The sequence below is a fragment of the Nicotiana tabacum genome, chromosome 7 (genome assembly GCF_000715075.1).
Source record: "Nicotiana tabacum cultivar K326 chromosome 7, ASM71507v2, whole genome shotgun sequence".
Taxonomy (NCBI): Eukaryota; Viridiplantae; Streptophyta; class Magnoliopsida; order Solanales; family Solanaceae; genus Nicotiana; species Nicotiana tabacum.
In genome coordinates this window covers 179,021,189-179,041,351 of record NC_134086.1, presented here as the reverse complement: position 1 = coordinate 179,041,351, position 20,163 = coordinate 179,021,189, and the positions used below count along the sequence as shown (strand labels likewise).

Sequence of the window (20,163 nt, the reverse complement as noted above, 5' to 3'; positions counted from 1 at the left end):
CGACAAGGCCACATATAACTCAATTTAGACATATTGTCTACAGACCTCTGACAGAAACGTAACTGTACAAAGATGAGACTGAGCCACGTCATATATATATATATATATATATATATAAACATATCGTACCAAAATCAAAAGCAGCTCCGGATCAAGTGGAGCACAACAACTCTCGCTGATCAGGGATCCTAATAAGGGGGACCGTCAGCTTACCTACCTGCACCCGGGGGCATGAAACGCAAGCCCCGTGAAATAGGGCGCCAGTACGAAAAATGTACTGAGTATGTAAGGCATGAAAATTAGCACGTAAAAGACATAGATGAAACATAGAATATAGAAACACGTCCTTAAATTTGAATAACTTTGTAAATTCTAAAAATATTTATAATGTCATGCACGTGCGTATAAATGTCATGCACGTGCGTATAAATGTCATGCCACGCATAGGTATGGGTGTACATTATATCATCAAGGCACAACATATACCAGCTGATCAGGTGGTGGTGCGTATATAATGCCGTAACCTTTTCCTATATCTCATATACATATATTTACATATATACGCCTATGTAATGCCATCTGGTCCTGAGTCAATGCACATGTATAAATGAGTGAAATGCATGAAAAATACGTAATAATCTCAATATTCCTTTCGGATAAATTTTTTCAACTGCGTATTATTCAGAGACCCATGGACAGAAGATAATAATAATTTTCATGGGAAATCAAGAATATAGACACCCCTAGCATCTCTATGAATAGAGTAATTTATGAAAACTATGTGTTTGCTCGTGTCTTCAGTATAATTTGGACCATGCTAAAAGAAAGAAGGGATGACCGTAATATACCTGAAATAGGAAAATTTTTGTTGGAAACCTTCGTGGATTGAACTTAAAACCCAAAAATCGAATTAAGCTTCTGCGCTTTGAAATTTGAACGAAATTGCTTCTGATGAAGCTTTTGTTTTGAAACAAAATGCTTATGTTTCAACGTTTTCCTTTATGAAAAATTAGCTTCTAACCCTTCAAAGTAAGGATGGAATCCTTCTTGCTTTCTTTAAAATTTTCAAACTAAATTTTGCTATGGATTGAAATCTTGGACAAAAATAGTTCTGCTTCTTAACGTATTTTGTTTTAAACTAAAAACAAAATGTGGTTTGATCTAATGAATTGATTACCCAATTTCCTAGATAAATGCTCACAAGTCTCTTTGATAAGACTAAATTAAGTCATATGTTGGTTAAGTAGCCATTGGCAAAAGTGACCAAGAGTCATTTCCTTGCCATTATGGCTTTATGCCACGCGGAAGGGTGGGTGAAGATTATTAATCTTTACCCATTTATTAGTTAACTGGATAATGTCCCGTTATCTGATAATTAACTAATTACCCGCATAATTTAAAAATTGCCATAAATTACATAAAATTCTACTTATTTTTAATATACTTTATATATCGTAGGTACTAGTCCATAATTATCGGGTATTATCGCTCGACCCGTATATTTTCCCAAATCGGCCACTTTCAACATAACTCGTTTTCTTTAATTCGTGTACTCTTTATCCTTCATGACACTTCTTTATTGCTTGTTATAAATAGCGTAAATGCGTTAACCTCGAGATAATCTCATCCCCGAGTCCACGTCGGTTAACCGAATACGAAACTTTTAATGTATGAAAACGCGAGATATAACATTTTAATTACTTTTAAAATTATGGCTATTTTTGAATGACCACTTGTAAAGCTGACTATTTTTGAATTTCTCCAGTAAGGTGCATGATTTTTTTTTTTTTTTTTTTGAAATTTCTCATTTTGCTAATGCTATCTCTTAAACTAGAAAAAAGAGAAAAACCACTAGCCAAAGCGCAAAAAATAAAAATAAACAGAAACTATTGAAGGCACTGCTGGGGCGAGTTTCCCTCCAAATCCGACAAACGCAGGCAACCCGGTAAACACGAATCCGGGTCGACCCGATCGAATTAGGGAAGACAGAAAGAGTACAGTTTGAAAAAGGAGGGAAGCAAAGAGTGCACAAACGGCCATGGCGAATCTCTCGAGTTTAGTCCAGGAACTTCGAGAAGCAGCTTCATCATCTACACCTCCAAACATCCGAAACGACGAAGCGCTAGAGGTCCGATTTCGCGCCGTACTTCCCAATCTTCTCAATGCCTATGTCGTTCCTTCTTCTTCAGGTCTCAATTTATTTCTGGAATCTTCTTTTGTAACTCTGTATATCTATGAACGTTAAGTTAGTTGATTCCTTTTTTTTTTCTTGGTTTTTATTTTAGCGATAGAGAGAGAGGTTTTTGCTGTGCTAAGGCTTATAGCACACACTGCGAAGAACTTTCCTGGAGTTTATTACCATGGCAAGGCTAGTGCTGTGCTTCCGGTGATAGGGCGCATTTTGCCATTTTTGGCTGAACCTACTTTTCGGTAAGTTACTTTGTAACATTATACATTTTTCATAGTCGAGCAATTGCTTCCGTGAACCTGTGTTAGGACTGTAGATATTAAGTTTGAGTCGTGGCTATAACCCTCTGTTTGAAATCAGCTGCCCCAGCCTTGGTTGGCAGAGTTACCTGGCAATTGTGCTAGCGGTGGGTGTGAATTAGTGAAGGTGTGCACAAGCTGGTCTACACATCACTAATAATTAAAAGCTTACTTGAGTTTGTTAGTCTTGCTTGTGATAAACTCTTATTATCTGTTGGTAAGAAACACATAGCCTCTTTGCTCATTGGAATTTGGACCCTAAAGAAGAGCACATTTGTGTTTTCTTGCATATTTCAAGATTCTGAAGAGATAAGGAGTTAGAAGTGAAGTTTTATTTAGAGTCACCTCAGATTCTTTCCATGTAGTTAAGAGTACAGCTAACCATCATTCTGATATTTCCAGCTCTAGACTCGGAAATAACTATTATTGAGAAAAAAACTTTCTTGAATCTGTTAGTCTTGCCTTGCAGTAAGCTCTTTAATTATCTGTTGCTAAGAAACACGTAAGCGTGCTGTTAGCCTCTTTGCTCAGTAGAATTTCGACCCTTTATGAGAGAGCCTAGTTGTAGTTTTTTGCATGTGTCAAGATACTGAAGTGGTAAGGAGTTAGAATTGAAGTTTTATGAGAGTTACCTAAGATTAATTCCATGTAGTTAAGAGTAACGCTGACGACCATTCTGATTTTCCAGCTCTAGACACGGAGTGGTTATTGAAACAATCGGAGCCCTGTTATCCACTCTTCGCACAGGAGATCGAGATGCTTATCGGCAATTCTTTATGGACACGATGTCGGTGGTTGAAGGTACACATTGGAAATAGTTTTCAAGTAGTTCCAGTAGATCCACAAATTGCAATATGGATTGGTGGTAAATACTAAACCAAAAATTTCACTGTGACTAGAGTCAGCAAATTGCTAAAGTTGTGCCTTTGGAAGATAAACTATCCTCAGGTACATTAAGATTATTACGATCAGGTCAAAGGGAGCTCAAAGAAAACATCAATGCAAAGAATGACTGATGAGGATTGCCAGATAACACGGGAAGAGATAATTAGAAACAATGTTTTGACTTTGTCCTAGATAGAGTTAAATGGAAACAAACAATAGATATCTGTAACTAGCCGGTGACTGTTTGGATAAATGATTTTTGTTTTATTTGGCTTCTATCCTAATCGTAGTTAAGATTGAGATGTGTGCTTGAAGGTTTCTCGATTATGACTATGCTCTAACTGTCATGGACATTTTCCCTGAATTTTACTTGCAAAACGAATATGGTGATGTTATGCTTATCTTCATTGAGCTTGAGCTACGTAGTTTTTCCTAACTTCTATTGAGAAAATCAAACAATCTAGTAGACAACTTTCCTGCTCATTCGATTGCTTACCAGAAAAACTGACTTGTTTTTTCTTCATATAGATCTTCTTAGTGTTGCTTCACTATGTGATAAACCAAGCTCTACAGAATCAGGGAAAGTACTTTTGAGGTGTTTCAGTGAGTCATTCCGTGGAGGTTGGAGCAACCATGATACAACGATATTAAGTGATCTCCCCTTGTGTTGTAAGCCTTCCGACGGCAATGGCATTCTGATTAATGTCAAAGGCAAAGAAAGGTGGCAGCCTTTTGCTTCTTCTTCCATCAAGATTCTCTGTAAATGTTTAACTGATGGAACCCTATATGTTGAAGGACTCCTTGAGACCTCACCTGTTTTATCTGCATGTACCCTTCTGTGTTATGGAGATGCTGATGTGCACATGGTTGGTACTTTCATAGCAAGCTATCTTCATAACCTTAATTATAGTTATTCATAGCTTGAGGTCCTTTATGCTCTGTTGTTTTACTTTATTAATCCGATGTTTTCCTTGTCAAAATTTCAATCAAGGCGTGTTTTGACTTTCTAAGAATCATTGGAGCAGCTATGAATCATGAAATCATTCCTGTTGAGAGATTGATTCAATTGATTACGACCATATTACACGGAGATGAGGATAAGCTTCCAGTCTTCAGGTAAAGTTGCTTAACTTTTGACTTTTGACTTTGGAGTTCTGATGCTGCAGGGGAAAAAGGTTGAACCTCGGCCTCCTCTAAATCTTGTGTAACATTGCTATTCCTCTCCTCTGCATTTGGCTCAGTGAATATGGATACTGGCAGAAATGTAGTTAACGTGCCATTCATATAGAAAAATAAAAAGTAAAGAATGGGCCAATGTGACTTTCTTCTCTGTTTAGCAAAAAAAGCAAAATACTTTTGTGTATTCTCTTTGCCTTTTAATCCGGGGATATTTCCTATTTGTTTTGCTAGTTTGTGGACTTAAATATATGAGAAAGATCCATAGTGTTTTTTGATCTAGGTTGAGGTTCTTATCCTGACCACACCCTTCAGCAATCACATAGCAACTTCGTGGCAACTTCTTCTAGAAATGGTTCATAACAAGGTTTTTTCCCCTCATTTTCCCCTCCCTGTTCTGGTAGAGGCTGGGAGCTATTCAGTTTTAGAGAGTGGTGTAGGACAGCTCTATACAGGTTGCATAGATTTTGCTATATGCAGCTAATATGAACAGTACCTTGGAATGAAATTCCTACCTGTATTTCTTGGAATATCTGGCAGGAGAGGAATAACAGATGCTTTAATGATAGGAGAGGAAGCATATTTCATGTTAAATCTAGATGTTTGAAGAGTCTATACTTATGGTGTAGGAACTGCAGTGTATCTGATATAAACTCTATGATAGATCTGTTGTATTCCTTAACTATATAGAAGGAAACTTCTCAGTTTGTACTCTTTCTGGTATCTTCTTGGTACTCATTAATGAAATCTTTTACGTTTTTCATAAAAAAAAAAAGACCAGGGAAGGACAGCTACTGTGACTCTCCTCACGACTGCTTTTCCATCTAAATAAAATGTTTTGCTGGAATAAACAATGCTTTTCTTCTTTTTAATACATTCCATCGTAATTATATAAGAGAAGGGAAGTGCAACTTAACAATTCTTTACAGCCTTTTCTGTTGTCGGAACTTGCCTTAGTTGAACCTGAGAGGGCTTGAGAATAATGATAAAGTAAGGGGTTCTTTTACTCTATTTGGTGCTCTGTGGAGCCACGTGGCTAGTTGCAAGCCCAAGTTTTCTCAAGCTTAAATTACTCAATGTTTAAGAATCTTGCTTTTGGACCCCCTATAGTATCTCTTGCTATGTAAACTAGATAATTTCCTTTGGAGTATCTTGCTGTAACACTTGCTATCTGGTTTTAATTGGTTTGCAAGTGAGGTGAGGTTTCTTAAATTTCATTCCGTGCATCTGCCATGGCCTTTGATATATACTCTATCTTAATATGAACTTTAAATTTTTTAATCTAAAATCCCATTTGCTCTGTTTATTCTGAATATTTCCGTGTTTGATTGTTTAATTTGCTTCTGCACATAATGCCTTCTTTCGCTGCAGCAATACAACTTATGATTCGTCCATTGGTGGATGCCTTCATGTATTATACTCCAGTTGTCCTGATGACATTGTTAGATCGACATCTGCCAATTTAGTACATATCTTTCCCCATTCGTTGCTTCAAACAAGAAGTCTTGAGCTGAAGGTGCACTGAGTTTTCGTCATTCTTCCTTCTTTTTAAGCAACCTGAATGAATTTGATTTTTGCCCTTTGATTTAATTGTTCTATAATTTGTAAACTTGTTTCAGGATGCTTTATGTCTTGCCTATACTCGTATTGCAAAGACTTGCCCCCCTCATATCTGGAGGCCTGAATCTCTAATACATTTGCTTTACTCACCCACACCTATCATGCCTTTAATCGAGTGCTTTCAAGTGGCTTTATCTAGGCTTTTTCCTGATCTTACTGGGGGTAAAAGCGTTAATAATGATGAAACAGGTTTATCTGATGTGCATGAAAGTCCAAGGGCTGCAGAGAAGAGACCAGGAGAAGACTTGGAGATTTCAAATGCCAAACTTCAGAAAATCGATGATGAAAATCGATGTTCCAGTATCAAATATGACAATGTGATTAAGCTTAGCTATGGATTTGGCTCTTTGGAGGAGAAACAGTATGCTGATCATATGCGTAGCTCAATGACTCTATTTATTAAACTTTTAAAGCCTCCAAGTCAGGAATCCAGTACTTTGGGCCCAGAAGTTGCATTGACAGCTCTTAGTACACTCTGTATTATTTTCTGCAGATATCCTCACACGGACCTTTCAATTCAAATATTCCATCAGATGTATGAATGGGTCCCTTGGGTGTGTGAACAGGTTGGTTGTCAGTTATGCATGTCATTTAAGTTATGAACTTCTTCGCCCCCATAATTATGGTCATCGTCATGCAGGCAAAGCAGAAATTTCCATTCCCTATTGATTTACATTTCTTTCTGGAAGCAATTCACAACCTATTGATCATAGCAGGTAAATGGTAGATATATGCTATTTCATTCTGCACTTCCGGTGACTAATCGTTACTATTAATCTATCAGGCAAAAAAATATTCATTGCTTGTAAAAACAAGGTCATTTGAGTGAAGTAATAAGAGTTCCCACATATTTTTGTTACTCTATGTATATGTGTGTCAATCATTCTTCCTAATTGGCTATTTTGATTGATGTGGTTCTGTGCTGGTATGCAAATTCTGGCAAATTGGAATGACTTATCATTTTTTGGCTTGCTTGCTCTTTCGATGCTGATACTTATTAAAGACCACATGTCAATTAAACGTGTTTGAATTTGTTGGGTATTAAGGCAGCAGCATATTTTGTACTAATTCTGAAGCTTCTGCCAGAAGAAATCTTACTGTTTAGTCGCTTCATAGAAAAACAAATATTACTGCTTAGTCCAACTACTAAAATGATATTCATCCTTGTGAAGCAACTACAGCCGGGAATAGGTTCTTAATTCAGTTTCTGACGTGGTACTTTACAGATAAGTGTTCTCAATTTAGTATTTGATAAATCTCTGTCATTTCTTCTTCTTGCTCTATTTCGTTTATTTGAACTAGCCAGCACTAGTATGCATATCAACCTAATTATCAACATAACTGGGGGCACCTTTGTGTTTTCAATGTGAATAATAGTTGAGATTTACTTACTTTGTTTCATAGAAATGAGAGTAATTTGAATTTCATTTGGTAATTTATGACATCCTCAAAGATGGTGTATCTGTGAGTCAATGAAAAGATAAGTATCAACCTTCCATTAACTGCTTTCTTTCTTTGTTTTTTTGTCTTTCCTTTTTAATACATAAAATCTATTTAGGATCCATTCCCACTGAGAGTAAATATTTCAAGACCAAGGGTGGCAACTCAGCTCTTATGCAGTCATTGCTAAGGCTACCATGGACCAGATCTCAATCTACTGATACCCACTCGTTGTCGAAGGCAAAGATCATGTCTCTGCGTGTGCTGTCTAAAATGGGGCCTGCATTGCAAGGTGGAAATGATCTTGATATATTGGACTTGGGACTCCATGATACTGCTGAGGATGTCAGAATCGAAGCTGTCATTTCGATGCCTGTGATATTAATGTGGTCTGGTTTTGGTTTACTGAATCACATGTTCAAGAGGCTGGAGTAAGTGAGAAAAAGCTATATGTTTATGTTTTAACGTATATTTGTATGAACAACACCGGTCTATATAACAGTCAAAAGAGGTTTTTTAGCTGCTGTATGTTTCGTATTGTCACGTGGTTTTGTGCTTATCTGCTCATAAAATTAAACATACGAGCTTGTGCATATGGATGTGCAGAATTAAGTTGGAGTAATTTCATTAATTTTCTGCGTCTCTGTGTCTATAATGTCAAGCAATCAACCAGATCAATAATGTATTAGCTATTTCTTATATTGGTTTGCAGGATCCTGGAAAAAGAGGCAGATGGACTAATTAACAAAGTAATCCCGGAGTGTCTTGGTTTTTTGGCATGCCTTTATGCGTCCTGTACAACTGGTGTACTAACGGAATGCCAATGCAAATTTTACTTGCCAAAGAATAATATAAGACTAAATATGACGATGGATGACCTTGCGGGAGGATTTTGGTGTTCAAAGTGTGACAGAAATGATGGACTTCTGAACCCATCAAATTCAACTGTGTTGTGTCCTCCTTACTTACAGAAGAAAGAATCTACTAGAGATCATGATTATGTTTATTTACAATCCATCTTCTTCCGTCTTCTTTTTGATGAATCATCAGAAGATGTTCAGTTAGCTTGTGTACGTGTGGTTCGGAGGATACTCCTCCACGGAACTGAAAATATTCTGATTAAAACAAGATCTGAATGGTTAAAATGTGTTGATTTCCTACTCATTCACAGGAAAAGGGCCATTCGAGAATCCTTTTCTAAACAGATTGGTTTCCTCATTGAGGAACCTATTCTGAATTGTTTGTTCTTGGATGAGGGGGGCCACGAGGCTGCGAGCAAATCAAAAGAACGAAAGTTCATTGACAAAATAAAACACGCTTTGGAAACAGCGGATGATCCCCTGGTTTTTGCAACTCTTCTAGAAGCTACAGCTGAGATTATGAAGGTGGTTGATGTGCAGAGTCAGTCCTTTATGTTCTCTCTTATTTTATTGATTGATCAGCTTGATAATCCCCATGTGACAGTTAGAATAATTGCATCAAGGTTGATAATAAGGTCTTGCTGCTTTCATCTTAAAGGGGGATTTGAATTAATTCTTTCTCGTTTTCTTCATATTCGAAATGAGTTTTTCGATTACATGTCTATAAGCCTTGCTAGCAGACCAAAAATGGTTGAAGAGTTTGCGGGAGCTATTCTTGGTATTGATACTGAAGAACTTGTGCAGAGAATGGTTCCTGTAGTCCTCCCAAAGTTGGTCGTTACTCAGCAGGATAATGATCAAGCAATTTTCACCCTATATGAGCTCGCCAAGTGCTTAAATACAGATATGGTGCAACTAATTGTTAATTGGCTACCTAAAGTACTTGCTTATGCTCTTCATCGAGCTGATGGGCAAGAATTGCTCTCTGTTCTTCAGTTCTACCATGAGCAGACTGGTTCCAACAAACAAGAAATTTTTGCTGCTGCACTCCCTGCTCTTTTGGATGAACTTGTATGCTTCACAGATGAAGATGAGTCAAATGAGATAAGTAAAAGGTAATACAGCTTCAGAAAGCACAAAGAAGATTACATTATTGAGTTTGTTAAAGCATGGATTCTAATTTCTTCTTTCATTTTTGATGTGAGGGTTGGATAATTCTGAACTTTTACCTTTTTCTAGTGGGTTATTCTTTCTGGAGATCGAATCACAAATTGATAGTATCTAAAGCAGGTAGAAGTCCAAGTTTCTAGTATTACTATCATGGTGCCACCAGTTATTCGTTAATGTTCCATTCCGCCTGGCCCATAAAAAGGAATTGAGTTTCATATGAGGGATTATGTTGGAGATGGATTTACACCTCCGCTTCCTAACAACTTCTTCCTCTTTGGGGGGGGGGGAGGGAGGAGGAGGGGGGGAGGTAAGAATGTATTATTAACAAAACCAGTAATAGATGCAGTGCTGGTTTATTCCTATGTTAAAATTGAAGGGAACTTCTGCCTCACGACATAAAACCCCTTTTCAAATGCTAAGACCAAGGCTTAGAGAAACTCTTCATTTTGGCAAGTTCTGATAACAAGACCTTAATAGTAAAGTTGCCTTTTCTGTCACCTTTTCATTTGATAGAATCAGCCTTCTGACAAACCTGCTGGTCCAATTTCTTTTGCAGTGATATTGATAGTACCCGCTGAAAGTGACTTTCCAGATTCCATCTGTTCTTGTTGGGCTACAGTAGTTTCTCAAGTGGAAAATCTGAAAAAATCATGAAATTACTTCCTCCTTCACAGGAATGTGACCAAGCAACTATCCTGCCGAAATTTTATCTTTCTTCCATCTCCCTCTTCAAAGTATAAATTTTGTTTGGAACTCTTTCCATAATTCCTGATACCTCCCACTCCATATGTATTAGAAACAACTTATAAGCATAGCGCACCAAGAACCTTCCAAACCACATTTAGCATATATAGCCTTTCTCCACAAGGCATCTTATTCATTTAAAACCATCCTATCAAGATTATTTAAAACGAAAATTAGCCAACGGTATTGCAGAAATCAACAAAATTATTGTCAGTTTTACATTGTAATAATGATGTTGCTAATTTCACAGGTTAATGAAGGTGCCTCAGGTGATAAAGGAAGTTGCTGGGATTCTAAGTGGTGACCAAGATATCCCTGCATTTTTAAGGAATCATTTTGTTGGTCTCCTAAACAGCATTGATAGGAAAATGCTGCATGCTGAAGATGTATCACTGCAAAGACAAGCTATCAAGCGAATTGAGATGCTGATAAATATGATGGGTTCCCATCTTAGCACTTATGTACCAAAACTTATGGTTCTTCTCATGCAGGCTATTAATAAAGAATCACTTCAGGGTGATGGTCTTTCTGTCTTGCATTTTTTCATCAAGCAGATAGCGCAGATATCACCATCTAGCACGAAGCACGTGATTTCTCAAGTTTTTGCAGCTCTGGTTCCCTTCCTGGAGAGAGAAAGTGAAAGTTCCTCCTCTCATTTGAATAAAATTGTGGAGATCTTGGAAGAACTCGTACTTCAGAATAGAGCTATTCTAAAGGAACACATTGGGGAGTTTCCTCCTTTGCCTAGTATTCCTGCTTTAGATAGGGTGAACAGAATGATAAGCGCAGCACGTGGAATGATGACCTTGAAGGATCAGTTGCGGGATATTATTGATGGTTTGAATCATGAAAATTTGAATGTCAGGTATATGGTTGCATCTGAGTTGAGTAAATTGCTCAACCTTAGGAGGGAGGATATCATGGCTTTAATTACTAAGGTAGGAGATGCAAACATGGATGTAATGAGTGCATTGATCACATCTCTGCTCAGAGGATGTGCAGAACAATCAAGGACGATGGTTGGTCAGCGGCTGAAGTTGATATGTGCAGATTGTCTTGGAGCACTTGGTGCAATAGATCCTTCAAAAGTCAAGGGATTTTCAAGCATGCGTTTCCAAATTGCGTGTTCAGATGATGATTTAATTTTTGAGTTGATTCATAAGCATCTGGCCCGGGCCTTCAGGGCTGCTCCTGACACCATTATTCAAGATTCTGCAGCATTGGCGATTCAGGAACTTCTAAAAATAGCAGGCTGTGAGGCATCTCTTGATGACAATGTGGTTGCTTCTACTTCACAGACAAGAGGCAAACGACCCGTAAAGTTGCTTGCATCTGTGGTGGATGGTAGTTGCACCGAAATGCAGGATAGGGGCCAGAGATTGTGGAATCGTTTCTCTAGTTATGTGAAGGAGATAATAGCCCCTTGCTTAACCTCCAGATTTCAGCTGCCAAGTATGTCTGATTCAGCATCTTCTGGTCCAATCTATCGCCCTTCAATGTCATTTAGAAGATGGATATTTTTCTGGATCAAGAAACTGACTGCACATGCAACAGCTTCTCGAGCAAGTATTTTCAATGCCTGCCGTGGTATAGTCCGCCATGATATGCAAATAGCAATGTATCTTCTTCCATATTTGGTCCTTAATGCAGTATGTGATGGTACTGAAGAGGCACGCTGTGGCATAACAGAGGAAATTTTATCTGTTCTCAGTGCTGCTGCATCAGAGAATAGCACTGATGTTAATGGTACAAGTTCAGGGCACAATGAAGTTTGCATTCAAGCTGTATTTACTCTTCTTGATAATCTTGGTCAATGGGTGGATGATGTACAACAGGAACTTTCACTTTCCCAGTCTATTCAAACTTTCAGTTCGAGGCAACAAGCTCTCAAGTCGAAGCAGAAGGCCATCAATCTGTCAAGTGATTCTGAGCAGGTGCTTATTCAGTGTAAACATGTCTCAGAACTCTTGGCTGCAATTCCTAAAGTGACTCTTGCAAGGTCATCTTTCAGATGCCAAGCTTATGCCAGGTCCCTTTTGTACTTTGAATCTCATGTGCGGGAGAAGTCGGGATCGTTTAATCCTGCCTCTGAGAAGAGTGGCCTTTTTGAGGATGAAGATATCTCATTCCTGATGGAAATATACAGTGGGTTGGATGAGCCAGATGGCTTATGTGGTTTTGCTTCCTTACGCAAGTCAAAGAGCTTGCAAGATCATCTATTGATAAATAAGAAGGCAGGAAACTGGGCAGAAGTATTGACTTCTTGTGAGCAGGCTTTGCAGATGGAACCAACTTCTGTCCAGAGGCATTCAGATGTTGTTAACTGCTTACTAAATATGTGCCATTTGCAGGCCACGGTCACCCATGTAGATGGATTAATATCTAGAATACCTAAATACAAGAAAACTTGGTGTATGCAAGGTGTTCAGGCTGCATGGAGGCTTGGAAGGTGGGACTTGATGGATGAATATCTTAAGTGGGGCTGATGAAGAAGGTTTAGTATGTAGTAGTTCTGAGAGTAATGCTTTATTTGACATGGATGTCGCTAAGATTCTTCAAGCAATAATGAAGAGAGATCAGTTCTCCATTGCTAAGAAAATTACTTTGTCGAAACAAGCTCTGATTGCTCCTTTGGCTGCTGCAGGCATGGATTCTTATGCGAGAGCTTACCCCTTTGTTGTCAAGCTTCACATGCTGCGGGAATTAGAGGATTATAGCTCTCTTCTTGGTGGTGAGTCTTTCTTAGAAAAATCATTCCTTCTATATGACTCAAATTTCTCAAAACTAATAGAAAGCTGGGAAAATCGTCTCAAACTCACACAACCATCTCTCTGGGCTAGGGAACCACTCTTGGCTTTTCGGAGATTAGTTTTTGGTGCAAGTGGTCTTCATGCACAAGTTGGGGAGTGCTGGATTCAATATGCAAAGCTCTGTCGTTCTGCTGGTCATTACGAGACAGCAAGTCGAGCAATTCTAGAAGCCAAGGCCTCAGGTGCACCTAATGTTCACATGGAAAAGGCTAAGCTTCTGTGGAGCACCAGAAGAGCTGATGGTGCCATTGCTGAGCTCCAACAGACCCTTCTGAATATGCCTGTTGAGGTTGTAGGCTCTGCAGCAATATCATCAATCACTAGCCTCTCATTGGTTCCATTGAACCCACAGCCTCTTCGTTGTGGTACCCAGTCTTCTAACGAGAATAGAGGTGTAGCCAAAACTCTCCTACTCTATTCAAGGTGGATACATTACACTGGTCAAAAGCAGAAGGAAGATGTGATCAGTCTGTACTCTAGGGTGAAGGAATTACAGCCCAAGTGGGAAAAAGGATACTTTTACCTGGCAAAATACTGTGATGAACTACTTGTTGATGCCCGAAAACGGCAGGAGGATAAGGAGCCGTGTTCCAAAGCTGTCCCAGCAAAGTCGGCTCTGGTAGCTGCCACAAATCTGAACACTGAGAAAAGTTGGTTGTCATATCTTCCTGATGTGCTCTTATTTTATGCAAAGGGTCTTCACAGGGGCCATAGGAATCTTTTCCAAGCCCTTCCTAGATTGTTAACATTGTGGTTCGATTTTGGGAGCGTTTATCAGATAAGCAGATCAGCAGCCAATAAAGAAATGAAAACAATCCATGGGAAGGTGGTGTAACACACATGCTTTCCTTTTTTGGTGTGATGCTGATTTCTTTGGATTCTTTTCGTAACTTTTCTTCTTTTGTAGGTTTTGAGCATCATGCGAGGATGTTTAAATGATTTTCCAACATATCAGTGGCTAACTGTTCTGCCTCAACTGGTTTCCAGAATATGCCATCAAAATGAAGAAATTGTTCGGTTGGTGAAATACATAATAACAAGTGTTCTCCAGATATACCCTCAGCAAGCCCTTTGGATGATGGCTGCTGTTACAAAATCTACGGTTCCCTCAAGGAGGGAGGCTGCTGCAGAGATTATAAATGCTGCAAGAAGAAAATCCAATGAAGCAGGTGTTAGTTCTTTGTTTGCACAGTTTGCTATGCTCATTGATCACCTAATTAAGCTATGTTTCCATCCTGGTCAAACAAAGGCAAGAACAATCAATATTGCGACTGAATTCAGTGCTTTGAAGCGGATGATGCCAGTAGAAATCATAATGCCAACCCAACAGTCCCTTACTGTTAACCTACCTACATATGATGTGAATACATCTGAGTCCATTACATCTGAAATCTTCTATTCAGCAGACCTTCCTACAATCTCAGGAATTTCAGATGAGGCTGATGTTCTTTCCTCGCTTCAGAGGCCAAAGAAAGTAAGGCACTTCTTGATGTTTTTACATTTTTCACCGAAGATTTTTTTCCTTCTATTTTGTTTAACCTGATGTGAAGTCCGCCAGACTGGAAAGAAAGGAATCTAAGATGCTTTGAACGCAAAGTAGAGAACATAAAAAAGGGCAACCCATTACACATAGCATCCGCGTTCACGCAGGGTCCAGGGAAGGGCCGCACCTAAGGGGTGATGTAGGCAGCCTACCGTAACGCAAGCATCAGTGGTTAATTCCACGGCTCGAACATACATAAGTTAAAATACAAATGTCTCTCTGTTATGGCCTTTCAGTGTGATGTGATGAATGTAAATGAAGTAGACAAATGTTGGGATTTCTTAGTCACTTTACATTGTAAAGAACGCAATCACTATCGTAAGCACTACCTGGGTGCTGCTTTTTTTCTTTTCCATTAATAAAATCTTCACTTACCAATCAAAATAAAAAGTCTGGGGCTTCTTTAATGTTCTACTGATAGCTTCACCCTCGCCTAGTAATTCTTCTTCCTTCCTCTTTAGTTATATAGCTAAGTTAGTATAGATACCAAATGTTTAACTAAATGTGATACTCTATTAAGTTCATACACCAAAGCTGTTGCTTTGTACAAATAGGGATACAGATGCTATACGATGGATGACTGCTTCAAAAGATGGTTTTGCACAGCAGATATTTTCTTTGATAAAAGATAAGGAGCTAATAAAGTCTAACAGTTGACACATACCATTTATAACTTCTTTGTCAAGTGTCCCACATTGATTGAGAGATGGGTTGATTGTCTCCTTATATGATCTTAGGCAATCCTCATGTCATAAGCTAACTTTTAGGGCTGAGTTAGGCTCAAGGTCCATTTCTTCACATGGTACCAGAACCAGGACCATCCCTATTATTGTGTCTCCCAATATTGGTCCGCCATTTTATGTTGTCCATGCTCCGGTTGGTAGGGGGCATACGAGGGGTGTTCGGTGTCTCATATTGGTTGAGGGATGGATGGTTTGTCTCCTTATATGGTCTTGAGAAATCCTCACCTTATGAGCTAGCTTTTGGGGGTGAGATAGGTTCCAAAGTCCATTTCTTTACACTCATTTACGCCAGAAAGCAGAAACTGGAAACAGATATACTTAAGTTGATGCGCTGGTTTTCTGCTTCCTTCAGAGCGGTAGCTATTTCTCTCAGTAGCACCCAGAGTATGCCTAATGGGATTGTGCAGAACATATATTATGATTAGGTGGATCTTCTTGCAATGGTTCATTATAATATGTCCTTCATATTTGAGCAAATCCTCATTTTCCCTTTTTTGTTTTGTTTTGCAGATTATTCTTTTGGGAAGTGATGGAATTGAGCGGCCATTCCTTTGCAAACCCAAGGATGATCTCAGGAAAGATGCACGCATGATGGAATTCAATGCTATGGTCAATCGTCTTCTATCCAAGTGCTCTGAGAGTCGTAGGAGGAAGCTTTATATTCGGACATTTGCAGTGATACCACTGACAGAAGATTGTGGTATGGTTGAGTGGGTTCCTCATACCCGTGGGCTTCGACAAATACTCCAAGACATTTACATAAGCGGTGGCAAATTTGATAGACAGAAAACAAATTCTCAAATTAAGCATATTTATGATCGGTGCCTGGGTAAAATGCCAGAAGATGAAATGCTAAAGAACGAAATCCTTCCAATGTTCCCTCCAGCTTTCCATAAATGGTTCTTGAACACATTTTCTGAACCAGCTGCTTGGTTCAGGGCTCGGGTTGCATATGCTCATACTACTGCTGTTTGGTCAATGGTTGGGCATATAGTGGGCCTTGGAGATAGGCATGGAGAAAACATCCTCTTTGATTCAACCACTGGTGACTGTGTTCATGTTGATTTCAGCTGCTTATTTGACAAAGGTTTGCAGTTAGAGAAACCAGAACTGGTTCCTTTCAGGCTAACACAGGTAAGAAGAAAAGAACAAAGATCTTTTGACGTATTAGCATTAGAAAAGAGTTTGAAATTTATCTTGGTAATCAGGTCAGAACTGAATTTTGTTGGGAAATTCTCGTTTTGTGACTTACTCGTTACATTGACCTCATGCAGAACATGATTGATGGCTTGGGCATTACTGGTTATGAAGGAATCTTCCTAAGGGTTTGCGAGATCACACTTTCTGTATTACGGGAACATAGAGAGACGCTAATGAGTGTCCTTGAAACTTTCATCCATGATCCTCTGGTAGAATGGACCAAATCTCATAAATCTAGTGGGGTGGAGGTCCAAAACCCTCATGCACAGGTTGGAGCTTTTATCTCGTCCTTAATATATGTGCTACAGTTTCAGTTATACTTTTGTCTCTGGTGACTGAAATCAATGAGTTTGATAGACAACAATTTCTTGTGTTGATGCCTTCGCAAGATTGTTATATATTTATAGTTACGACAAGAAATAACTGGGTTGAGTGCATGATTTGCATTAGTTGTCTTAAGCACAGGGATTCTTTCTACTAATTACTCTAATTGTACTTTACCACAGAAAATATTTTGACATAACTGCTAAATGGCTTTCCTTGATATTTACAGCGAGCAATCAGTAACATAGAAGCACGGTTGCAAGGAATTGTCGTTGGTGTGGGAGCTGCACCATCGTTGCCTCTTGCTGTGGAAGGGCAAGCTCGTCGCCTGATTGCTGAAGCTGTTTCACATAAAAATCTTGGCAAAATGTATATATGGTGGATGCCGTGGTTTTAAACCTCTATGGTGCCCATTAATTGCAATATGTTTATCTCTGTCTCTCTGAATTCTGCAAAGTTGGTTGTGATCTTCAGCAGTAAGGCATCTCTGGGAAGATACAGTCTGTAAGTACATGCTCTGCCCTTCCAAATGTTCTATATAATACTCTTGATGTCCTTGTGAATCATTCGATGAGCATGGGTGTGAATGAAATGATACAGGGTGTAAAAGGATTTTGGAGGCACCTCACGCGGTTCGTATTAGTACCTTTCTGCTGCTAGTTTTCACAAATCTGCTTGGGAATTTTGAGACTGCCTAATTCCTGATTATGTGACTTTTGTTTGCACCTAATAATTGTCCCTACTGATTGCTTTTGGGAGCTTTAAAGGAAAGTTGAGTTTTTCTACTCCCTAGTGTCTGAAAGTCAATGATTCATTCAGTCATAAGAATTAAGAACAAGAAATCTAAAGAGTTTATCAGTTGATATATTCTAAGAGTTTATCAGTTGATATGTTCTACTTTTCAGGTTCTCCTTCAGTCACCTTTTTCAACAATGGCTTTTCGGCACATGGAAGTTTGATAAAGAAAATATCTAGTTGTGGAAAAGAATCTAACTCGTTATGAAATCCAAATATTTCAGTTATTTGAGGAGGAACTAGTAGTAATCCTGCAAGAAATGCCTGGCAATTTGCATATTTCGTTTTTATGCATTTGACCTAGTATCTATGTTGTTCGGACTCTCCGAAAATATCGCCGAGTGCGTGTCGGATCCTCCAAAAGTAATATATTTTTGGAGGATCCGACACGGGTGCGGCAGCATTTGGAGAGTCCGCGCAACATAGCCTAGTATAGCTTTATTATAGTTCTTAATCTGCAATTAAAGGATATATGGTGCATTAACTTCTTTTTTTTGTGTGTGTGGGAACCAAAAGACAGCAGTCATTTAGTTACATAATTATTACACAGTAATAATCAACAAATGGAATTACAGTAGTCAATATTTGCATAATTACAATCAACATATCTTGGTGATTCTTCATTCATCTAGCTAGTAGTGCAGGTATAAGTAATTGATTTAGGATTTAGGACAGGACTGATTATCACAAAAATCTTAGTCATTTTATTGTGGCTTTAACTTTCTGGATAATATATGAGAAACTAGTTGGAGTGGTTTTCACCCTTATTGCCCTGGAGATCTTGCACACACTTTTGAAAGCTTATATCTTTTTCTGCTGATGGATCTCGCCTTTTGTGCACAAATGAGAAAGTAATGGCTGACAGGTTGTAATACACTTTCAATACGCAGTATGACTATATTCTTGTAAGGAGATCCTCCAGTCTGCCTTGGAATATGCTTGCTTGCACTGAGTATGTTTTCCAAGCACCTGCAGAAATTTTGGTTGATTGGCTGGGTAAGAGCAATCCGTGCTGCAACTTTGTTTTGCCGCCGTCTTTGTTTTACTAGTGAATACTCCATGTATACTAGGATCTCAATGACTTTGGTTTGCTTATAAAGCCATCAAGAGAAAAGACTCTTGTATGCTTCTTACAGATTTGCTTGATATCTTGCAAATTCCTCTTATTTACTTCTTATCTACACTATTGCAGTTTGATTTGTTTCAGTCGGATTTGTAATTGCTGAAGATGATGTCCGCATGGAACCCCGATATTCATATGATAACCAAAATATTAGATGCTTGAATAGCTCTTGAAGAATGATTGTTCAGCAAAAATGCTGATGGTTCAGTGGCTGAAGATGATTATTCCACACAAGTTACATACTTCTCCTAAGCTGTCTCATTGATTATGACGACAAAATGCAGATGAGGGAGGGGTATTGGGGAACTGGCGAGGATTAATAAAAAGAATTTGACGCCAACCTGTTTTCCAATTTGGCATGGATGTAAGACCTGGGACGATGAGTCAGCCATGGGGTGATTTGAATCTTAGCCCCAGCACTCAGCCCCACATTAATAGAGGAAAGCCCTCAGAAACAGTTACGCCTGAACATAATTGTGCATAGTATTGAGGTTATATATTCCAATGCGGTGGCTTGAATGAAATCTGTGTTGAAAATTGAAATGAAGGTCTTGCAAAAGTTTGTTTCTTAATCCCTATGACCTTGTGCCCCATACATCTATATTTATTTTTCTTCCCTTTGAGGGTGAATTCTGTTTCTTTTGATCCCTGTATATATGAGCCTGTCTATCTTTACTTAGTTACTCCATTTTTTATGTATCCTTGAGTTTGAATTCTTAGAAGAAAGTGAGGCTTATACTTACTGATTCGATTCAGTATATTTCTCTTCATGTAAAATATAAACCTTAAAATTTTCAAAACCTCCCCTCCCTCTAATTGGTTGTCAAGCCTATTCATATTGTAAAGATGGATGTACACTGGTGAAACGCAAAAATCCATTAGCAAATGTAAGTTTGTTAGGATGTATGCTAGTGAAACACAAACATCCAATTTGAATTGAATCGACATATGATATGAATAAACCCCAATTTGAGAATATATAATATGAATAAACCCCAATTTGAGAATATCATACTCGATTTCTTGGAATTGGACAGTGGCCTGTGTGTAAGATGTTCTTTTGCAATTGTAAGTTTATTTCTGCCGGTATGTAGCTTAAATTTGATAATTAATAATAGACACGTGTCATTTCGAGTGCCATTGTTCCATCGACTGAAACTTCACAGACTATTTTATATTTGCTGAGTCAAGACTCAAGAGTGAGCAATATCCCATTAGTAAATAAGCAGTACAATGTTGCTTA

The 20,163-nt window shown here is 38.5% G+C and overlaps 1 protein-coding gene across 1 annotated transcript; it reads left to right on the top strand.

Moving 5' to 3' along the window:
- The first annotated feature begins 1,923 nt into the window (after nt 1-1,923).
- Nucleotides 1,924-19,714, top strand: LOC107796340 (serine/threonine-protein kinase ATR). Its single transcript, XM_016619093.2, is given in 18 exon segments — nt 1,924-2,189; nt 2,286-2,430; nt 3,176-3,288; nt 3,901-4,238; nt 4,364-4,488; nt 5,920-6,064; nt 6,168-6,734; nt 6,809-6,884; nt 7,727-8,039; nt 8,321-9,583; nt 10,633-12,853; nt 12,855-14,018; nt 14,100-14,666; nt 15,989-16,612; nt 16,753-16,947; nt 17,232-17,506; nt 18,688-18,793; nt 18,990-19,714. Coding segments are annotated over 16 exon segments (8,175 nt in total). The 5' UTR covers nt 1,924-2,038; the 3' UTR covers nt 17,400-17,506; nt 18,688-18,793; nt 18,990-19,714.
- The last annotated feature ends 449 nt before the right edge of the window (nt 19,715-20,163 follow it).